The 19,721-nt window shown below is 44.1% G+C and overlaps 1 protein-coding gene and 1 pseudogene across 1 annotated transcript; one reads left to right on the plus strand and one right to left on the minus strand.

Moving 5' to 3' along the window:
• Positions 1-84: 84 nt before the first annotated feature.
• LOC120031847 (DEP domain-containing protein 7-like) lies at positions 85-6,037 on the minus strand. The gene is made up of 9 exons (XM_038977667.1): positions 5,962-6,037; positions 5,033-5,447; positions 4,772-4,920; positions 4,365-4,578; positions 3,414-3,652; positions 3,119-3,261; positions 2,803-2,928; positions 2,414-2,492; positions 85-2,114 (listed from the first exon to the last, which is right to left on the minus strand). Exons 1-9 carry the CDS (start codon positions 6,035-6,037, stop codon positions 1,915-1,917), a joined length of 1,641 nt encoding a protein of 546 aa, XP_038833595.1. The 3' UTR covers positions 85-1,914.
• Positions 6,038-8,124: 2,087 nt separating this feature from the next.
• Positions 8,125-19,278, plus strand: LOC120031848 (annotated as a pseudogene).
• The last annotated feature ends 443 nt before the right edge of the window (positions 19,279-19,721 follow it).

The raw sequence follows: 19,721 nt of genomic DNA on the forward strand, positions 1-19,721 counted from the left end.
GACAAGTGATTACACCCTTCTGTATAGTGTTTGAATATTGTATATTTCATGCATATCTATATGTCCAATGGTTGCTCAAATGAGAACTGGAACTTCCAATGATGTTTAATGAAAGTCTTATTGTACTGTATTTAATAGTTTTTCAACAAAGTGCATTTCAAAACAATTCAACGTATTAACTATAAAACCTGAATCGGCAACTTTACAGATCATATGTACTATTCTGTTGACTAAGATATGTAAAGCTAAAAACTAGGCAGCAACATACAGCAGCAGTACAGAAAATGCTCTAGAATTTAAAACGTTATACCAATGATGCAACAACTTAATTAACAATGTAATACTCACAAAAAGTAACCTGGGGTATATTCACTAGGAACCACACAGAGGAAAACAGAAACAAACAGGGACCCATTTGAATTTGTCCAATATAAATTAATTTTCACACCCCTGGATTGTATGATTTACACTCATTTCAATAAGTTAATTCACTCAGACTTCAAGTTAGGCTAAAAACATGGCACTTATTTGAGACAAAGCATTCATTTGTAAGACCACCAACAAACTACAAAAGTAAAAACTTTTGGCTGCATTTTAAACATTCCACCTTATGATTAAACTTGCAAACCCATGCAATCAAAGCCTATTACAATCCAATAGAATAGTTAGTGTCAACTATGTGATTAACAGATATGAAATAGGTTCTTGACAGCAGTGGGAAACAGTTCCACAAATAACTAAATGAATACCATTTCAAATAATTCCATTTGTCCCCAACAGAAAATGTACAGATATAAAAGTAGTGTTACATTTACCAGCGTTATTCCCTTACCAGTTATAAGATGCAGTCAACGAAATCCAAAACAATACGTCATTTGTTAAGACTGTCAACACAATAGGTGTGTTAAATTTCATTTAAGGTATAGAAATAAAGTGTAATGCTTATTCGTCTAGAGATTCCTGTTCAAGCTTAATATCCAGCCTAAACTTCTATTTACAGTACCTAAATATAAATCTACCTGAGAAAACTAGATACTTGATACCAAAACCAGCCCTGAATAAATTCAGTTAGATCCTATGCCTGTTAGTTTTAGATAAATGTTTCACCAACATTACACATTCCCCTGTGTCGATTTCAACAAAATCAAAGGTTTTCCTGACAGGCATCAGCTACGGAAAGCAGAGAATGCTCTCATTCACCAGAACTAAACCCTTGAGGCACCTGGGTAAGTGCATATCTCCTTGTTAGAACAAAACAATTGCTACTATCATACCACTAACATACTATGGCCTACAAACTAGTGCAAATGCATTCTTGAAGCCGGAGTCATAAGAACACTTTAAAAGCAAAGCCTCGTAAGAGTAACATCACTAAAAGATAACACTAACTAGGCCTACATCAAATCAAAATAGTAATTTGATCCCATGTAAAGCACAAACAGTCCTGATAATCACCTGGCAAAAACTTACTGTATATCCTGTCTTGGGACAAAACTATTGCCAGCACTGTGGAAAATGTTGGCATAACGAAGAACAAACGCGCTTGTTAAGGCGACAAGGATCCCTACTGCCCAATTCCAAAATCAACCCCTAAGCCCACCCCCTATGTAGTATGCCCTTGTGTAGACCAGGGGCACGTTCAGAAGGATTGAACATTCAGATATAAATACGCTATGTAGATCAAACATGCCTCTGACATGTAGAATAAGGAATCACATAGGCTCACTTCAATCTGTAATGTTCAAGAACATTTAGCAACTGAACATAGCCCTGGAATGACCTTACCCTCTGATTGGTAAGTGGAACACTTACACCTGGAATTGCTTGTAACTAATCCAATCCACAAATGCATGGCGGGGGTAAGGTTTGATTTTGGATTGGGTCTACCACCACTCATTACATTCCCTTTCCCCCCTAGAAAGTGGAGGAGAAGTGCTGGAGGAAGACTATGGGATGGTGCTTCTGGAACTCCTTGACCAGCCTTCTCCTCTCCTTGACAGACAGGGCCTTGCTCAGGCTGATGTCCCTGATCAGCTGCTTCAGGCTCTCCAGGGTGGCCACCTCGCACTGATCCTTATACTGCTGCAGCGACACCTGCTGACAGAACGTAAACACTGCAACACAGGATGAGGAGAAGGGAGTCAAAACAGGGGTGTATTTATTAGGGAACGCATCACGGAAAACAGAAATTAGCTTCTCATTGGTAGTTTGTCAGTTCTCTTTCATTTCGTGCCTAGTGAACACGACACTGATGGTGGTTTATGTCATTACTGAAGATTAGGGACGACTCACTATTTTATGTAGTACTGTTATGATAATAGCATAAGCACAAAAGGGCATATACTGTAGATCACTAAGTCCTAAAATGATGTATCAAGTGGGGCTGAATGTACTCAAGTTGGATTGAACTCACTCGCAATGTTGTTCGGATCTCTTCCTTGCTGCAGGATTTGCAGCGTTCTCCTCACAGCATCAATCAGCGATGTGGGGGTCTATTTCCATTATGGATAGAGAAGGGTTGATTAAAGGTTACTTTATTCACATAAACAAATCATATACATGCATCAGGCAATGTTGTAGTACAGATTACACTCTTGAGAATAGGGTGCAGTATTAAGTCTTCAGATGCCCGACTTTAAAAAGGCACGGTGACCAAATCCTGATTTTAAAGCCTCCCTCTGTAGCTACTATTTCCGTTCAACAATGCAGCCCTAAACTTGTTTATTTTGGGATTGGAGTACTGCGGGCGAGGGTCTGTCAGAAGAGGGCCAGGGAAGAGGATCAGGGATTTCAGGTGCCTACCTTAAAGAGCTGAGTGTGGTTGTCCATCAGAAACAGCAGCAGCCTCTCGCTCTGGGTACGAGATAGCTCTTTATTCTGCACGATGGCCTTCAGAAATGTCCTGCTGATCAGGGCCCTGTTGTCTGTCTGGACATAGAGTGGTCCGTCACACAGTGGACCACCAGTGTTACCACTTTGGCTGAAGCAAAAACCTACACCCACAGCCGCTATCGCAGGGTATGATTGGCCCACCACTGATGTATATAGTATTTATCATTGGGCCCTGACCCATTATTTGAGAAACAATGGTTTTCAAATGGTGTGTGTGTGGGATTACCTGTTTGTGCAGACGGCATGCATCCGGATGGGCTGCCGCGGCCATGAAGGCCAGGAGCCTCCTCAGCTCATCTCTCCCAGCAGGCTCCAGCAGATGCAGACACAGCTGATAGGCCCTGACAGCATCATCCACCTTCCCACAGTCTGAGAACACACACACAGTAAGAGGAAAAAAATAGGGAGAGAGTGGGTGGGAGTATACTTCAAAGAGACATGTACAGACACAGGACTCTAACATGATGAAAACACTATATCACACAACAGCCCACCATAATTCCTCAACCAGCCAATCTCACCCAACAGGTTCAGTATGGCCGTGTGGATGTCCAGGTAGCGTCCGGTGAGCAGCGGGGACCTCTCCTGGCCTCCGTAGTGCTTGGCCATGGTGTCAAACAGCAGTTTCTTCTGGCCGCTCAGCCTCTCTGCCCCCTCTGTGGTGCTGCCCTGCTGGAGGAGGTGCTCCCCCGCCAACACGATCAGCTGGTCAGGGAAGAGCTCCAGGCAGTCAGCGGCTGCCACCAGCCATGCGTCCAGCCTACAGTGTCACAGGGAGAGGAAGCAAACTTCAGGGCCTTCTTTTAATGTCAAAAGAGCTTAAATATAATTTAATGGTAGGTTGTTAATGTTTTGGCCAGCGGTTGGAACCAAAATAAATATTCCCATCTTTTTTCGATCCGTTTCAGTTTTCCGACCAGAAAAAGTTCGGAACCGGTTCAGATTGTTCCTTTTCATTCAGTGAAATCAACAGTTTTTTTTTTTACAAAATAGCTCATTATTTACTCAACACATTAGCATTGATAGAGAAGCTTGCTATGGCAGCGTAAGCTAGTTCTTTACATGTTGATTGGTCAGATATTTCAGTCGCATCTCGCGCCTGCACTATTACCGGTGGGGGGAGAAAGAGAGAGACAAGCTTGGCTTGAAGCGCTGAACATCATGACATGAACTGGAATGTGTTTAGGCTATTACTAGCATTATAACGTTATACCAAATTATTTACTAGATATTAAGAATATTTTTGGAACAAAAATAACATCATTAACCCATTCTAAAGATTTGAAAATAATGTTTCTGTTCCGGAACACGAGATCACTTTCATTCCAAGTTCAGTTTCCGTTCCTCAAATGACTTTTTCAGTGTTCTGTTCCATAAACCGGTTCCAATCCCTGGTTTTGACCAACAAAATACTGCTTACAATTCCTAGTATCTTTTCCATTAAATCATATGGCGGCTGGTTAGGTACTAACTCAGGAAGGTTGAGGGTCTGGGGCAGCTCACGGTCCAGGCAGGTGTTGGAGATGACCAGGTCCTGGTGGTGGCTCTGCAGCAGCTGCAGGGCGGCAGCCTGGGGGCGGGGCTGGGTCCCCCGGGTCGGACTCGCCAGGATGCAGTCCAGCACGGGTAGCTCCACCGTCTGCAGCAGCTGAAGCAACGTCTGCTGCTTCCACACCTCCTCCACCACTGAGGACAGAGGAGAAGGGAGAGAGGGGGGTAGAATGACAAGCAAGAGTGGGAAAGAAAAAAGTGAGGACGAGACAGAAAGGGAGGGATACAGAATGGAAAAGAAACAGGAAAAAAGAAAAGAACATTAACTTTTCCAATATAGTAATTTCCAACATGGCCAGGTGGAGACAGCCAGGCTTTGTCATCTCACCTGTCTTTGAAAGGAAGATGGTGGTGGGGGCTTTGGTAATGGCTTTAGGGAGGGAGGGCTGCAGGTTGATGATCTTCAGCAGCCTCTCCACCCTCCGGTCTGAGGGGCCCAGCGCCAGGGGGTTGGAGATGGTCCTCAGCTCACTCAGTCTGCAGAGAGAGAGCAGTAATGATGTAGTGTGGTATAGTAAAACTGTGTGTGTGAGAGAGAAACCAAAAGAATAAGAATGTATGTGTGTGCATGTTTGTGACTCAGACAAACCTAGAGCCTTTCTTCCTCTTCCTCACTAAGTCCTCGGGGGCCATGTTCTCTGTGTCCCCATCCTTCCCAGCCTTCCTGGCTGAGCCGGAGTCCTGGAAACGGTAGAGGCTGCAGCTCGTGTCCTCGAAAGTGGCCTCCTTGTCCCGGCGGAACAGCTTGGTGCCCACCGCCTCAAACACCTTGGCCTCCATGAGCGCCTGGCAGAGCCTGGCGGCCTTGAGGCGTGACACCTCGCTGGCACAGAAGAAGACGTTCTGCATCAAGTAGCTGAGCACAGTGTCTACTGCATCCGAGCCTGTGAAGCAGTCAGGGTGCACACACAGGTGGCGCCGTCGTCGTCGCACCTCCACCTGTGTATGCAGCGCCTGGATGATGTTGTGCCACAGCTGTGTAGCGTGGAAGGGCCCAGAGAATCCTATGTGATGACACATTCAGGTAGTAGACTCAGTCATATTTCATCAACAGTATGGCGGCTGCATGCAAAATAAAAACACCACGACAGAGTTCAAATCTGCCAAGACAGCCACTGTTAGCACAGTGGCTCTTGTCAGTTCAGGTTTTTTTGTTGGGGGTTGTTGATTTTTGTGGGATGTCGTCACATTGCTGAATCTAGTTAGTTAACTACCCTTCACTTCAATATTAATAACACGCCTCTAGTATGGTCGTTTAACTTAAGTTTACTCACATTTGTGTAAAAGATAAGGGTTGTGGCCATAAGCCATAAAAACATGACATGTAGCTAGCTAAGTTAGAATGTAATGTGTTTATAATGGCTTGGTTTGCAGTTTAACTAACGACGTTAACTAGCTAGGCTAGCTAGATGAGCTAACACAGCTTTGTATACGCTGGCTGTATTTTTGGATATGAAAACAAAAAGTTGAAAGCATGTTACGGTTTATAACCTAAGGATGTTCATGTCAATTTCTCACCTGGTTGAACATTTTCACGAAGGCTCCGTGTTTGACTGTTCAATCGTCTAAACCTCGGAGTTAAATCAGCCGCCATGGTGAAAAAGGATGTGACGTTGCTTCTTCTTTGTTGAGGTTTAACGGCGGTTGGCATCCAATAAATGTTGCATTACCGCCACCAACTAGACTAGGGTATAAATCCCTTATACTTTGAGTGAAAAATACATTTTAAAAAATACCCTGCCATCTAACCCTTGTTAGGATTTATATTTATGCATTATGGCCCGCTACCATGTTGTTTGAAGATGAATATTAAGATTGAGCAACATGGAGTGCCTTGATGCAAAAGCTGTGGTCAATCTGGAGAGGGGAGGGGTGCATATCTCCAGGCCAACCAGGGAGGGTAGGACACTGGACAATACCATATAAGGAACTGTTTGAGTGTAGCGGCACAAGACGGATCTAATCTACCCAACGACCAGATGCGGACATCTGAGAGACTGGGACCAGAGACTGGGACCAGTCTGAGTGCCGGCGATAGGCTGAGCAAAGTTTAAACCACGCTCAGCCTCTACTGTGATAGGCCAACAGACGGGTTGGAACTACGTCATCACGGTATAAGAACAGCTGTATACGTACTTCCTGCCTGTTCTCTGTTTTACCAGGCGCGGTGATACAGCGAACCCGTATATACGAAAATTGCATTTGCCATTTATTGTTTGCGTTAATTAAACATAATTAAAGAAAGTTAGCAGACCTTGCTTTTTATTTATCCTGATACCGGATTCGATTAACGCAGCGCTCACACCCTACACATTAAAAACCCACCACCCTATTCAAACCTATCTGGTCCTACCTCAGGCCAATGGCCTGGGAGGTTTGGACACCACCACTCAACACACCCTAACTCTGACGTCAAATCTCGTACACCTAAATACTTCTCTGCAGCTGCCACCACAACTTCTATTTTCTGTGACTTAAGTTCCATCTCTGCGGTCCACTGATGAGCGCTAAAAAGCCAGTCTTACTGAAGCATATATCACTCAATGACCTATCCCTCTGTGATGGCACAGATCTACTACTCACACAAATCCTCTCAGGATCCCTCCCCCTTGACCCATCTTCCTCAACACTACTCTAACCCTGGTAACCTCAACCTGCCTCTCATCAGACACTTCTGATCCCCAGCCCCATAGGCACCCATACAATTAACACATACCACTTCTTTCCCCAATACAACACATTCCTTTGTTTTATGTCCTTCTGCATACTTCTCACACCTAGGAACCTCACACATACACACTGGTGCCAGATGCCCATAAGCTTGACACATGTAACAACGTAATGGATTGCACAAAGTCTCGCACGGGATAACTGAAATTTCCTAACGTCACTTTGTCGGGCAAATACTTAACATCAAAACTCAAAAGAACAGACCATGACTCTTCTATTTTTACATTCACACCACAATGTTTGCGTCGCACCAAATGACAAGCATCACAAACACTGGGAATCTTTCCCTTCAGCTGGTCCACTTTCACATTTACCGCTACCCCAGTAGTCACTCTTTTCAATTGTGCCCTTTTCTTGAGAGCGAAACAAGTCACAGCTCTAGTCCCAATTAGTGTGGAGTGAAGCGCCCGCTCCCTCTGACCGGCAGAAACACAAACAATTATCACAAGACCACTTCGGGTTACCTTCACCGATTCCACTGCACCCAACTTTGTTTTCACCCACCCTGAAACCACATATGGATCAGCAAAAAGGCAGGGTCCACTTTGTCAAAAAATGTCACTCCTACCGTCAGACTAATCTTTATCCTGACCATCGGTGCAAGCTTTGAGAACTTCACTGCACATGCCACCTCCGATAATTATTCCTTATTCACTTCCATTTCAGACCCATATTGATCAGGCCACACCTCGCCACAACCACCAAACGGTACCAAACGTACTTCAAAGGTTGTTAAAGAACGGTGCGCACCATTTTGGGAAAATGTGTCATACAGTACAAACCATCACGCAACGTAGCAACTGTTGAGGCAAACTGAACACACCCCAGGTCATTAGACAACATAAAATGCAGCCATGTCTTTTCACCTGGCCCGGCCCCCTCTCTGAAAGGTACGTATTAGGGATTTTGATAAGGCATTTCACTCAGTCACTCACTGATCTCTACACCTGGATGGTATACGTAGACAGTGTGATACAATACGTCATCTTCTCCTGGCATTGTGGATACCAAGGTAAGTTTGATAACTTGGGCATGTAATGGTGCAGCCTTAGCCTGGTCTATTATATTTTAATATTATAATCTAAAATGCTATACAGTGTGATTAGGAAAAAGTGCACTAGTTCATTGCCATGCATAGTTATCTACCATTTTACTTCTTCATTGGGGTTTATTGGCAGTTGGCATCCAACGTTATGGTGCATTACCGACACCTACTGTACTGGAGTGTGGGCCAGAGACCGGGAGAAACTAAATCCTACCTGGCAGCCTCAAATATTTGAGTTTATATATAATAACGTTCTACTCAAAATACTCTTTAAAAACGAATTTCCTGTATCCCCTTCTCCCTCATACTAGAGCTCAGCCTCTCTCTTTCCCTTTGATATTGCCCACTGTGTAGCAATACATGCTGGCAATAATCATTGGCAATAATCACTGGCAATAATCACATAATAATAATTCCTGGAAATAATCACACCACCATCACATTTAAGGTATTTTTCAACTGGCTGTCTTGTAAAAATAGCCTCCTCTCTTTGATCCCTTCCTGCCGGTCTCCCCGACTTTCCTCTGTACTTTAAATAATTGCCTGCCCTTAGTATCTCTATTCCACTGCTCCTGCCATCTCTGCACCATCACTGTCCATATCAGGCTTTTTGCCTCTGCCTTGCTCATTGAAACTACAACAACATCCCCACTACTAAGTGCTTGTTTAGCCAACTGCCTCGTTGTCCTCCACGCCCACATGGGCTGGGACCCAAGTAAATCATATCTGTATACTAATTTGTCTAATCCTGCAATGGGTTTGTAGCACCTCATACAGCAGGTCTTGTCTTCAACATGACCTAAAGGACTCGAGACTCATCAACACTGCACATGAATCAAGGCAAATAACTACTCTGTCTGGCTTGACTTCTTCCACCCACTGCAAGACCAACAGTATGGCCATTAGCTCCGCCGTATATACAGCCAGATGATCTGTACTACATTTCCTGACTGCCACCCCACATTCCTGCACTACAAATGCTGACCCAGTACGTCCTGTCCTTGGATCTTTTGAACCATCTGTGTAAATGGCTACAAAATCCTGATACACAGTATCCAGACGTCTCTTAAACATCATGTCTTTCTGTAGTCTCTCCAACACTTTTAGATCAACTACTGGAGGTGGGAGTAGCCATGGTGAATTTACAGGAATAGCTACCGTTGGACTAAACTCCCTTCCATACAGTCCCATCTCCTTCACCTGGGTATTACCCACCCACCCACCCACCCACCCAAAGCTTGTGTTCAGTCTTCACTCATGTTCCCAGCATGCCTGTAAAATCCCTTTCGCAGGATGAGACACCCCATGACCCTGTAGGTTACATTTACATTTAAGTCATTTAGCAGACGCTCTTATCCAGAGCGACTTACAAATTGGAAAGTTCATACATATTCATCCTGGTCCCCCCGTGGGAAATGAACCCACAACCCTGGCGTTGCAAGCGCCATGCTCTACCAACTGAGCCACACAGGTTGATCCAATAATTCATTGCCAGCTACTGTCTCCTAATCTGCAATGGCATATCCCCCCCAGCTCCACCTGTAGTTCAGACACTGGGGATGTCCGAAACACCCCACTACATATTCAGAGTCCTTGCCCCTGTACGATATAGCCTTTCCAATGAGGTCCGGCCTGCTGAACCATACGCTACACTGCCATAGTCTATTACAGATCGGATCAATGCAACATGCATGGTCCTCAATGAGGAACGCCCCCCACTACTTCCCCGTCAGACAGCGCATCACATTTAGCACCTTCTTACACATTTCCACCATTCTCTCAACGTGTTCTGCCCAGGTCAGTCAAAGTATACCCGAAGGATCCTGAAGGCCCCCACTCTCTCCAAGTTTCTCCCATATAACCTCAAGCATACCTCATCTCCCACCTTCCTCCTGGTAAAGAACAGTGAGTTCTCTACAGAGAACCTGAATCCCCACATTAATGCCATCGCTCTACCTCATCAATTGCTTCCTGTACCTTCCTGACTATGAATGGCACATTTCTTCCATAAGGCCCCATCATCTGCAAATAACGACCTCCCAATATCTGTCCTTACCTGAGAGTGAACATAATTGATCATGATTGAGAACAACAGAGGACTAATCACGCTCCCCTGTGGTGTACCGTTATCCACCAGGTAGCTGCCTGATAGACTTCCCCACCCTCACCTGGACAAACCATCCAAACAGGAAATCTTTTATCCAGTTGTACGTTCTTCCTCCTACCCCCATAATATCAAGCTTGATTAACAACCCCTCCTTCCAAATCATATCATACGCCTTCTCCACATCAAACAAAGACAGCTACAACTGTCTCCTTGTTCACCTGAGCCTTCCTGACCTCTGCTTCTAAGAAAAGCACTGGGTTCTTAGTTCCGCTACCCTTCCTAAATCCACTCTGATGTGGCGATACTAGCCCCCTGCTCTCCAGGAAGAAAGTTAGCCTCTTCGTAATAATATGTTCCATAATCTTAGATACATGTGATGTTAAAGCTATTGGCCGATAGCTTGTTGACCTCATTGTGTCCTTCCCTGGCTTGTTTACACTACTGGCTCCTTCCAGCTGCCTGGTAGTTTCCCCTCCTCCCACACTCAGTTGTACAACACCGACACCTTATCCTGTGCCTCATCACGCATCATTTACATCCTCCCTCCTATCCAGCACTCCAGGATGCTCCTCTCTCATTCTCTCTCCCTCTCTCTCCCACTCCTCTGACAAATTTGCAGAGCTATGCACTTGGACAAATACTTTGGCCATCATCTCTGCCTTCTCCTCATCTGTTACTGCCACATCCTTCCCACTCGTCAACACTGGAAAAATCCCACTCACTCATCCTCTTAATCATCTCCCACACTTCTTCCACAGGTGTCGCCCTTCCAATGGTGTCACAGAACCGACGCCAATATGACCTCTTTACCTGACGGATAGTTCTCCTCACCAGGGCCTGCTTATACTGAATCAGATGTTGGAAGTTAGGAGTCCTTTTCAGTACTCTAAATGCCTTGTTCCAACTCCTCACCATTGCCCCACACTCCTCCGCCACCATTGGACTGCTTTCCTCCTCCTCCCTGAACTCTTAGGTATAGCCTCAGTTGCTGCCCCCACTAACACTTCTCGCCCAGTTATTCATACTATCCACTTCCTCTCATATCTACCTGAGCCATCACCTGTTCACTCAGCTCCTGAAACTGAGCCCACTTTGCCCTTCCAAACACCCACCTGCCTACTCCATCCACTGACACCTCCTCCTCCCTCTGGCCTACTGTGCATACTATGGGGTAATGATCACTCCCTACTAGAGGTCAACCGATTAATCGGAATGTACGATTAATTAGGGCCGATTTCAAGTTTTCATAACAATCGGTAATCAGCATTTTTGGACACCGATCACGGCCGATTAGATTGCACTCCACGAGGAGACTGCGTGGCAGGCTGACTACCTGTTATGTGACTGCAGAAAGAAGCCAATGTAAGGTGCTAGCTAGCATTAAACGTATCTTATAAAAAACAATCAATCTTAACATAATCACTAGTTAACTACACATGGTTGATGATATTACTAGTTAATCTAGCTTGTCCTGCATTGCATATAATCGATGCGGTGCCTGTTAATTTATCATTGAATCACAGCCAACTTCGCCAAACGTGTGATTTAACAAGCACATTCGCGAAAAAAGCACTGTCGTTGCACCAATGTGTACCTAACCATAAACATCAACGCCTTTCTTAAAATCAATACACAAGTATATATTTTTAAACCTGCATATTTAGTTAATATTGCCTGCTAACATTCATTTCTTTTAACTAAGGAAATTGGGTCACTTCCCTTGCGTTCTGTGCAACAGAGTCAGGGTATATGCAGCAGTTTGGGCCGCCTGGCTCGTTGCGAACTGTGTGAAGACCATTTCTTTCTAACAAAGACAGCCAACTTCGCCAAACGGGGGATGATTTAACAAAAGCGCATTTGCGAAAAAAGCACAATCGTTGCACGAATGTACCTAACCATAAACATCAATGCCTTTCTTAAAATCAATACACAGAAGTATATATTTTTAAATATTTCTATATTTAGTTAAAAGAAATTCATGTTAGCAGGCAATATTAAACTAGGGAAATTGTGTCACTTCTCTTGCATTCATTGCACACAGAGTCAGGGTATATGCAACAGTTTGGGCCGCCTGGCTCGTTGCGAACTAATTTGCCTGTCACGCCCTGGCCATAGAGAGGCTTTTATTCTCTATTTTGATTAGGCCAGGGTGTGACTAGGGTAGGCATTCTAGTTTCTTTATTTCTATGTTTTGGCCGGGTATGGTTCTCAATCAGGGACAGCTGTCTATCGTTGTCTCTGATTGGGAATCATACTTAGGCAGCCTTTTTTCCTTTGGTGTTTGTGGGTAGTTGACTTTGTTAGTGGCACTATAGCCCTAGTAAGCTTCACGGTCGTTTCTTTGTTTCTTGTTTTGTTGGCGACATTCTAAATAAAAGAAAATGTACACTCACCACGCTGCACCTTGGTCTGGTCATTTCCACCTAGATGACGGCCATGACATTGCCAGAATTTTATGTAATTATGACATAACATTGAAGGTTGTGCAATGTAACAGCAATATTTAGACTTATGGATGCCACCCGTTAGATAAAATACGGAACGGTTCCGTATTTCACTGAAAGAATAAACGTTTTGTTTTCAAAATGATAGTTTCCGAAATGATAGTTTTTCTGTGTGTTATTATATTATAATTAAGTCTATGATTTGATAGAGCAGTCTGACTGAGCGGTGGTAGGCAGCAGCAGGCTCGTAAGCATTCATTCAAACAGCAATTTACCGCGTTTGCCAGCAGCTCTTCGCAATGCTTCAAGCACAGCGCTGTTTATGACTTCAAGCCTATCAACTCCCGAGATTAGGCTGGCAATACTAAAGTACCTATTAGAACATCCAATAGCCAAAGGTATATGAAATACAAATGGTATAGAGAGAAATAGTCCTATAATAACTACAACCTAAAACTTCTTACCTGGGAATATTGAAGACTAATGTTAAAAGGAACCACCAGCTTTCATATGTTCTCATGTTCTGAGCAAGGAACTTAAACGTTAGCTTTATTACATGGCACATATTGCACTTTTACTTTCTTCTCCAACACTTTGTTTTTGCATTATTTAAACCAAATTGAACATGTTTCATTATTTATTTGATTATTCTGTGGCTACATCAATCCTGGTCCCTCGGGCATCATTCAGGCACACCAGATCTTTCCTTTCTATCAGATTTTCCATCACTTGGCCATTTCCATCCAGCCCCCCACTCCTTTTATCACCCCTTTAATCCACTTCTTTCCTGCTTGATGAGTCCAGCTGCTTGACACCACCTTATACTTTTTCCCTCTGTGCCATGTCCTTACAGAACACCAACAAGCTCCCGTCTCGTAACACTTTATCATGGACAATTTCCCCAATCAACTCTTATCACAGCCGTCAACCTTATCGGACTCATTGCCCCAACTTCCCCTTCCTCCCTAAACTTCAGAATCACTTTATGCTCTTCCTCACCTCCATGCTCCCCTCGTGACTTATCTTGCCCTTCCTCGGCACTCTCTACCTCTGAACTGCTGCTAGCGTTGGAAGCTATGATGCTCTCCTCAAACATCCTTTTCTGCCTCCTCTCTGCCTCCATAGACCTTTCTCTCCCCTTCAAACCATTACTCCCTTTATCTCCCTCTTCATTTCTCTTTCTTACTCCTAAATGTATTTGTACCACTATGCTCCGTGCTTGCTTCACTTTCGTCTCCATCACTATCTACCATCTTTGACCCAGTGCCGAACCACCGCCACACCGAGAACAGTTTGATTGTTTGTTGATCAACGATTGATCGCTAGCCACAGCTTCCAGCTTCTCCCTCACTTCTGTCATCTAGGTCCTCGGACCCCTTGACCCTTTTTACTTGCCGTAGTTAGGCTAAAGCGCAGACAGAGGGGCCTCCACCATTTTAGGTGTGCCCGACCTTAATGGTTTGCTACCAAGTTGATTGCTCAGGTTGCAGCCAGTGATGGAGAGTTAGATAATTGGCCTGCTGCTCACCCATGCATTCAGTCTCCCTAATTACTATAAGTAGAAACTCTAATCATGTTCTATTTGATGCTGCTCTGTCTTTTAAACTAACGTGTACTTGACTAAATATGGTCATTTAAACTAATAAACATAATTAACTTAAATAATGTTTTTCATAGTATTACCTGGTCTAATTAACAAAGTAAAGTTCAGCTAATTAAATGTACATTCTCATTGGTTAATCATTATGGGTGGCGTTTAGAAGCAAAGGTAGAAGTTGTTATAGACCCCCATCGGCCCCCAGCTGTGCCCTGGACACCATATGTGAATTGATCGCCCCCCATCTATCTTCAGAGTTCGTACTGTTAGGTGACCTAAACTGGGACATGCTTAACACCCCGGCCATCCTACAATCTAAGCTAGATGCCCTCAATCTCACGCAAATCATCAAGGAACCTACCAGGTACAACCATAAATCCGTAACCATGGGCACCCTCTTAGATATCATCCTGACCAATCTGCCCTCTAAATACACCTCTGTTAATTTCAAACAGGATCTCAGAGATCACTGTCTACGTGCACACTGGGTCCGCGGTCAAACAACCACCCCTCATCACTGTCAAACGCTCCCTAAAACACTTCAGTGAGCAGGCCTTTCTAATCGACCTGGCCAGGGTATCCTTGAAGGATATTGACCTCATCCCGTCAGTAGAGGATGCCTGGTTGCTCTTCAAAAGTGCTTTCCTCGTCATCTTAAATAAGCTTGCCCCATTCAAAAATGTTAGAACTAAGAACAGATATAGCCCTTGGTTCACCCCAGACTTGACTGCCATTGACCAGCACAAAAACATCCTGTGGCGTTCTGCATTAGCATTGAATAGCCCCCGTGATATGCAACTTTTCAGGGAAGTCAGAAACCAATATACTCAGTCAGTTAGGAAAGCTAAGGCTAGCTTTTTCAAACAGAAATTTGCTTCTTGTACCACTAATTCCAAAAAGTTTTGGGACACTGTAAAGTCCATGGAGAATAAGAGCATCTCCTCCCAGCTGCCCACTGCCCTGAGGATAGGAAACACTGTCACCACCGATAAATCTATGATAATCGGTCATTTCAATAAGCATTTCTCCACAGCTGGCCATGCTTTCCACCTGGCTACCCCTACCCTGGCCAACATCTCAGCACCCCCTGCAGCAACTTGCCCATACCCCCCCCCCGCTTCTCCTTCATCCAAATTCAGACAGCTGATGTTCTGAAAGAACTGCAAAAACTGGAACCCTACAAATCAGCCGGGCTAGACAATTTGGACCCTCTCTTTCTAAAATTATCTGCCGAAATTGTTGCAACCCCTATTACTAGCCTATTCAACCTCTCTTTCGTATCATCTGAGATCCCCAAAGATTGGAAAGCTGCCATGGTCATCCCCCTCTTCAAAGGGGGAGACACTCGAGACCCAAACTGTTATAGACCTATATCCATCCTGCCCTGTCATTCTAAAATCTTCGAAAGCCAAATGAATAAACAGGTCACCAACCATTTCGAATCCCACCGTACCGTCTCCACTATGCAATCTGGTTTCCGAGCTGGTCATGGGTGCACCTCAGCCATGCTCAAGGTCCTAAAAGATATCATAACCGCCATCGATAAAAGACCATCGATAAAAGTTCTTCATCGACCGGGCCAAGGCTTTCGACTCTGTCAATCATTGCATTCTTATCGGCAGACTCAATAGCCTTGGCTTCTCAAATGACTGCCTCGCCTGGTTCACCAACTACTTCTCAGATAGAGTTCAGTGTGTCAAATTGGAGGACCTGTTGTCTGGACCTCTGGCAGTCTCTTTGGGGGTGCCACAGGGTTAAATTCTCGGGCCGACTCTTTTTCTGTATATATCAATGATGTCGCTATTGCTGCTGGTGATTCTTTGATCCACATCTATGCAGACGACACCATTCTGTATACATCTGGCCCTTCTTTGGACACTGTGTTAACAAACCTCCAAATGAGCTTCATGGCCATACAACACTCCTTCCGTGGCCTCCAACTGCTTTTAAAATGCTAGTAAAACTAAGTGCATGCTCTTCAACCGATTGCTGGCCGCACCCTCCCGCTGACTAGCATCGCTACTCTGGACGGTTCTGACCTAGAATATGTGGACAACTACAAATACCTAGGTGTCTGGTTAGACTGTAAACTCTCCTTCCAGACTCACATTAAGCATCTCCAACCCAAAATTAAATCTAGAATCGGCTTCCTATTTCGCAACAAAGCCTCCTTCACTCATGCCGCCAAACATACCCTCGTAAAACTGACTATCCTACCAATCCTTGACTTCGGCGATGTCGTTTAAAAAATAGCCCCCAACACTCTACTCAGACTACATCCAGTTTGCTATCACAGTGCCATCTGTTTTATCTGTAGATGACCTGTATGCTCTCATTTGCTGGCCCTCACTACATATCCTTCGCCAAACCCACTGGCTCCATGTCATCTACAAGTCTCTGCTAGGTAAAGCCCGCCTTATCTCAGCTTACTGGTCACCAAAACAACACCCACCCGTAGCAGCGCTCCAGCAGGTATATTGCACTGTTCATCCCCAAAGCCAACACTTCCTTTGGCCGCCTTTCCTTCCAGTTCTGTGCTGCTAATGACTGGAACGAATTGCAAAAATCTCTGAAGCTGGAGTCTTATATCTCCCTCTCTAACTTTAAGCATCAGCTGTCTGAGCAGCTTACCGATCACTGTACCTGTACACAGCCAATCTGTAAATAGCCCATCAACTACCCCATCTTCATATTGTTATTTATCCTCTTGCTCTTTTGCACCCCAGTATCTCTACTTGCACATCATCATCTGCACATCTATCACTCCAGTATTAATGCTAAATTGTAATTATTTTCGCCTCTAGGGCCTATTTATTGCCTACCTCCCGATTCTTCTACATTTGCACACACTGTACATATTTTTATTTTATTTTGTGTTATTGACTGTATGTTTATGTGTAACTCTGTGTTGTTTTTGTCACACTGCTTTGCTTTAACTTAGCCAGGTCGCAGTTGTAAATGAGAACTTGTTCTCAACTGGCCTACCTGGTTAAATAAAGGTCAAATAAAAAAAGTGCTGTACTTTTCCTCAGCTCAGGTTAGATTTTATTCTCTCACCACCCTGTACAGTAGGTGGAGACAATGCACCTTTTGAGTGTAGTCTGCCAACAAACCTTGAAGAAGCAGCAGCAGCTCGGGGTTGACACTTGCTCCATGTAACAGTTTATTTTTTTTGTCCTGTTTGTTCAGGCAGTTCTTGCGAGCTGTCCCGGTGGACTATCTTTAGTCCCCGTAGGAGTAATGCTTGATATGATTTTGATGTGATAACATGGTTTGGTATTGTCTAAGACCTTGTTGTTCCTTGTATGAGATATTGCTGAACCTATACTTGCCGTATTCACAGGATAACACAAGTGGACTTTATTCAAAAAGATGGGGGGAAATGAAAGTATTGCCTTTCATTTATTTGAAAATATATACACAGAGGACAATGTTATGATAAGTATTTACAAAAAAACAGAAACTGGAACAATCCAGACTTATCATCACACACAGTAACTCACAACAATGCCCTCAGGCCAATCTATAAATGCACAAAAGTACTGTTACATAGCTCTACATATTGTGCACATGGTTTGCTGTGCAGGGGTATTCAACTCTTACCCTGCGAAGTCCAGAGCCTGCTGGTTTTCTGTTCTACTTGATAAGTAATTGCATCCACCTGGTGTCCCAGGTCTAAATCAGTCCCTGAATAGAAGGGAACAATGAAAGATTGCAGTGGAACTGGCTTTGAGCTCCAGAGTTGCGTTTGAGGGTTGTAGTGTACTTCATCATATAGGACAACCAGAGTCCACATCAGGGGTGTCAAACTCATTCCACGGAGGGCCGAGTGTCTGCGGGTTTTTGGTTTATCGTTTCAATTAAGACCTAGACAACCAGGTGAGGGGAATTCCTTACTAATTAGTGACCTTAATTAATCAATCAAGTACAAGGGAGGAGCAAAAACCTACAGACACTCGACCCTCTGTGGAATGTGTTTGACACATGGTCAACATGAATGCTGAATTAATCAACAGCACTGCATGTTGGTATGTTTCACTAGTGATGCATTTTGCATTCCTTGTGTATTTTGTTCCCTGGATTCCATGGTGTATTGTCATTTTATAAGATGGCTATTGTTGATATTCTAGAGTGGATTTGATTGGACTCTTTTCTCTTTCAAAGGGTCAAGGTATGTCCACTCCGGCTTCCCAGGGTGTTCTACGGCCTGTTCTGATGATGACATTCTTACTGGGCTTATCCTTCATGTACTACAAACGCCAGATCAAGTTCCTCTCATGCTCTATCGACCAGGCATTCCACGCGGGAAAGGCTTGTTGTCCTCCTTGCACTCAAGTACGTAGGGCAAGGAACCAGATGGTGAACCAAACACACCATGTCCAGACAACCATTCAGGATGACTATCATTTTGATCTGGCCACTTGATCACACCTTTGACATAGACTCTTGTGCCTACTTTAACATCAAAGGTTGTCACCTAACAGTGGATAAAAACCTTTACAGCAAGGCGCACGGTGTCATCTTCCACCATAGAGACATCCATGGAGACCTGAAGAACATGCCCCAAGAGCAACGTCCATGGTTCCAGAAATGGGTGTGGTGGAATGGAGAATCACCGGCTAATACAAACAGGATCCCTGGTGTTGACCACTTGTTCAATTTGACTGCGAGTTATCGACTGGATTCTGATATCAAGGTTCCATATGGGTCACTTGTTGAGGTAACCAGTGAGGATAAAATCTTTGAGCTGCCCAAGAAGGACAAATTAGTCTGCTGGGTAGTGAGCAACTGGAACCCAAACTACAAGAGGGTACAGGTGTTCAACGAGCTCAGTAGGCATGTCAAAGTAGAGGCCTATGGGAGACATTTTAGTCGATACCTAGAAAAAAAAGACACTGTCCAGCTGTATTAAAACCAACAATCGTTAAAAGGGTTTCAGTTTTAGGTTCTGTGTTGGTACAATACGTGGAGGATTTGTTATTAGTGTCAAAAGACGAAGAAACTCATATGCGAGACCGCACCACATTGGTACACAATTTGGCGGAACAGTGTCATAAAGCATGTATGACAAAGCACAACATGTTACTAGTGCAAGATGGACAAACTGGGAGTTAACGTTAAATGGGGAAAATCTACAATTTCATAAGATTTGTGCTTTTAATCCTGCGTCGTTAATGCAGTTGCATGAGGATGGTGAGTCGCATACATGTGACCCAGATCATATTTCTCCAAAACCTAGGCCTGATTTGCAAGAGACAGCATTGGAATCAGGAAAAGTATTGCATACAGATGTCTCTAGTTACATGAACACAGAAGGGAATAGAGTAACGGGGTACGCTGTGTGTGGTATGCATT

Source organism: Salvelinus namaycush, chromosome 38 (genome assembly GCF_016432855.1).
Source record: "Salvelinus namaycush isolate Seneca chromosome 38, SaNama_1.0, whole genome shotgun sequence".
Lineage (NCBI taxonomy): Eukaryota > Metazoa > Chordata > Actinopteri > Salmoniformes > Salmonidae > Salvelinus > Salvelinus namaycush.

What these genes read in the sequence shown, in the direction of transcription:
- LOC120031847 (XM_038977667.1), bottom strand. Translation starts at nt 6,037, where the DNA reads ATGGCGGCTGATTTAACTCCGAGGTTTAGACGATTGAACAGTCAAACA. An exon ending in ACCACACTCAGCTCTTTAAG is followed by an intron (nt 2,493 to 2,802) that starts GTAGGCACCTGA and finishes TAATGGAAATAG; the next exon opens with ACCCCCACATCGCTGATTGA. An exon ending in AGATCCGAACAACATTGCGA is followed by an intron (nt 2,115 to 2,413) that starts GTGAGTTCAATC and finishes CCTGTGTTGCAG; the next exon opens with TGTTTACGTTCTGTCAGCAG.